General features: G+C 39.4%; 1 protein-coding gene across 1 annotated transcript in view; it reads right to left on the bottom strand.

Moving 5' to 3' along the window:
- The window catches only part of LOC118478313, a 7,793-nt gene extending 6,105 nt beyond the window's left edge, over positions 1 to 1,688 (bottom strand). Inside the window, exons 1-3 of the mRNA XM_035971716.1 lie at positions 1,628 to 1,688; positions 1,131 to 1,204; positions 1 to 87 (exon numbers count right to left, since the gene is read on the bottom strand). The exon at positions 1 to 87 is cut by the window's left edge and continues 36 nt beyond it. Of these exons, the coding sequence (XP_035827609.1) occupies positions 1 to 87; positions 1,131 to 1,204; positions 1,628 to 1,688 (222 nt within the window). The remainder of the gene's footprint in view (positions 88 to 1,130; positions 1,205 to 1,627) is intronic.
- Between the last annotated feature and the right edge of the window lie 812 nt (positions 1,689 to 2,500).

Genomic DNA, 2,500 nt, shown 5'->3' with positions numbered 1-2,500 from the left:
GTTCACGTTCGCCCTGGAATCGAACCGCCATATTGAGGACCTCATGGCAGGCTCAATGAGACGAGCACTGCCCTCAACACTTGGCGGCTTGAGCACAGACAATAATAATAATTCAACTGAAAGCACACAGATTATTGAGGAGTGCATTTTTGATGATGTCTTTTTTCTTGATTTGTCGAAAATTATCTTGGTCAAGGTTCTGTTGATTTGTAAGTTCGTTTCTGTACACATGAAGAGTGACAGAGACTGTTTTGTTTAGTTGAAAACACCGTTATTCTTCGTTCGTCACTTATTAACCCTTACTTGATTATAACCCAGCTTATCAGCTGCTCGACGTACTGTCCTTTTTGTCTTTAAGTTTAAGCAGAATCGAAGTATCCGGTTCACTGTCACTTTCTCCTTTAGAAGTCACTCACTTGAGGTTTCCACTCTCGAAATCACCGGCAAATATCAGGTAAAATATATCGTAGTAAAATAATGTCCTCAATTCTCCCGTTCAGACTTTGAGATAATTGAACGATACTTGTTTGTCTCGGGACGTAGTACCTCCAGACGTTGCTTGAAGATTATAGTCTTAAATGTCACAGATTTCTTCACCATCCAGTAAGGGTATTATGTTGCTTATCAGTTATCAGTTCTGTCGTCTGTCATCGAATTGTTTATGCGACAACAGTTTGCGGAGAAGTATTGCGTAGAAATATGATATATTTTGAATTATAAACTGTTAGTAGGCATTTGACTATAAATGCGTTTTGTACGTAGGTTCTTGGCGACTTAGTTCCTTATTATTTTAATATTCAGTTCTATGCATTTTCTTCTTATGTTTCATACAACTTCATCTGTGAACACACTTACTTTAAAGGTTTTTTTTCACTTGTTAGCTATAAACTTGATACTTTATAGCGTGTTTATTGTGTTTCGAAAACGTAAAAACTTGAGCGTTGCTAGTTACAATTAAGTTCTTAATTTTAAAAAGTCCTATTTTTCTAAGTTACGTGTGTTCACAGGCCCTAACCTAACAAAACTGAGTAGTGGAGACTATTCGTTCAACGTTCGTGTGGCTTCCACACCTTCAGTAGGCTCATGACGTCACGATTTGCCCTGAAGTCACCTTGCTAAGGTGTACTTACGTCCCTCGCTGGGGTCACGTGAACGACTTGAACCAAAATAACGTCACTAGCAGTGGTGGTGGTTGTCAGGCTAACTGTAAACATGCAGGGACACAAGTGACACTGACCTTAAAGAATTATATTTTTGTTATTGTGTTAGATTGTTCTTCGGTTTGAAAACGACGTCATTGATTTTGGATGATTGATTGAAAGATGCATAATAACGTTGTACAACTACATTTAGATGATTTTAGAGGTGGGCTGTTACCGCCCTTCCTGAAAATGGTGAAATGGTATTTAGGTTTACGAACCCTATCAACACAAATGGGTTATTTTAGAGGCAGGACCTCAGAGTTTAACGTCCAACTCCGAAAGAACCGAACCAAGAGGGAAATTATTGTAAAATGCCTTTCCCAAGGCCAGGACACAAAGTTGGCCCGAGCTGAGGCTCGAACCCCAACCCCGCAATCTCACGATTACGAGTCCGGTAGCCTATACACTGGGCTTCCGATGCTAACTGCGCTGCTCTTCCCGGTCCGTGTCAACTCGGAATGAGTAGGATATATCAGTAGCCATCATCTTAATAGAAAATAAAACTGATGGTTTAAAGTAAATTTCAAGCCCTCAAATGTAGGTATTTTTACGCCTCCATCCACGTAATTTTGATCATAATCTAGAAGGGCAGCTTCTGACCCTGTGGCCACTCGGGAATCGAAGTTGGGTTTTTATTCGTGAGACAGTGAAGCAGCTAAAAACTACACCACATTCGTTAAACAAGTTAAACACATCTGTATAAAGCAACATTGTGACAACACAAAATGTTGTCCCTCTAAGGCTAAGAGTCGAGATCCTGGATGTCCGTATTTGGTCAAATAAATCCCCGATGGAGGTAGAGCTAAGCTTTACTTTCACAAACGGAACTCCGACTTCGACAATAAAAGTATAAAGTGTTACGACTTGGTGGAATAAGGCTTTCGTTAATTTTTAGGCATATTATGGAGTTATTGATATCGTTTTTAACCTTTTTCATTAGAAGTCGAGGTGTTTGCGATTGAAATAGGTTGGGACCGCCCGGCATCAGCGGTAAAATTAACTGTAAAAGTTTAGTGATTCCAAAGCCTAAGAGTCCTTCTAAACTGCAATATATTATATTTATACTAAATCTAATATGAGCTTTAGTATAATCAGATAAGGGAAGTAACTCTAACACCGCAGAACCTGAAGGACAACTGACGGAAGACAGCAATTATAATGTTTCTGAAAAAAAAATAGATGAGCCAACGTACACCACAACACTTATATTATATCATGACAAACATACTCACTGCTTGAAGCTCTCTTTCTCTATCACGGTCTCTTATGTTGTCCTTCTTCCTTCTTCCCCCACCCCC

The sequence above is a fragment of the Aplysia californica genome, unplaced genomic scaffold (genome assembly GCF_000002075.1).
Source record: "Aplysia californica isolate F4 #8 unplaced genomic scaffold, AplCal3.0 scaffold00488, whole genome shotgun sequence".
Lineage (NCBI taxonomy): Eukaryota > Metazoa > Mollusca > Gastropoda > Aplysiida > Aplysiidae > Aplysia > Aplysia californica.
Note: the sequence above shows the minus strand (reverse complement) of the source record. Positions and strands in the feature narration are given on the sequence as shown.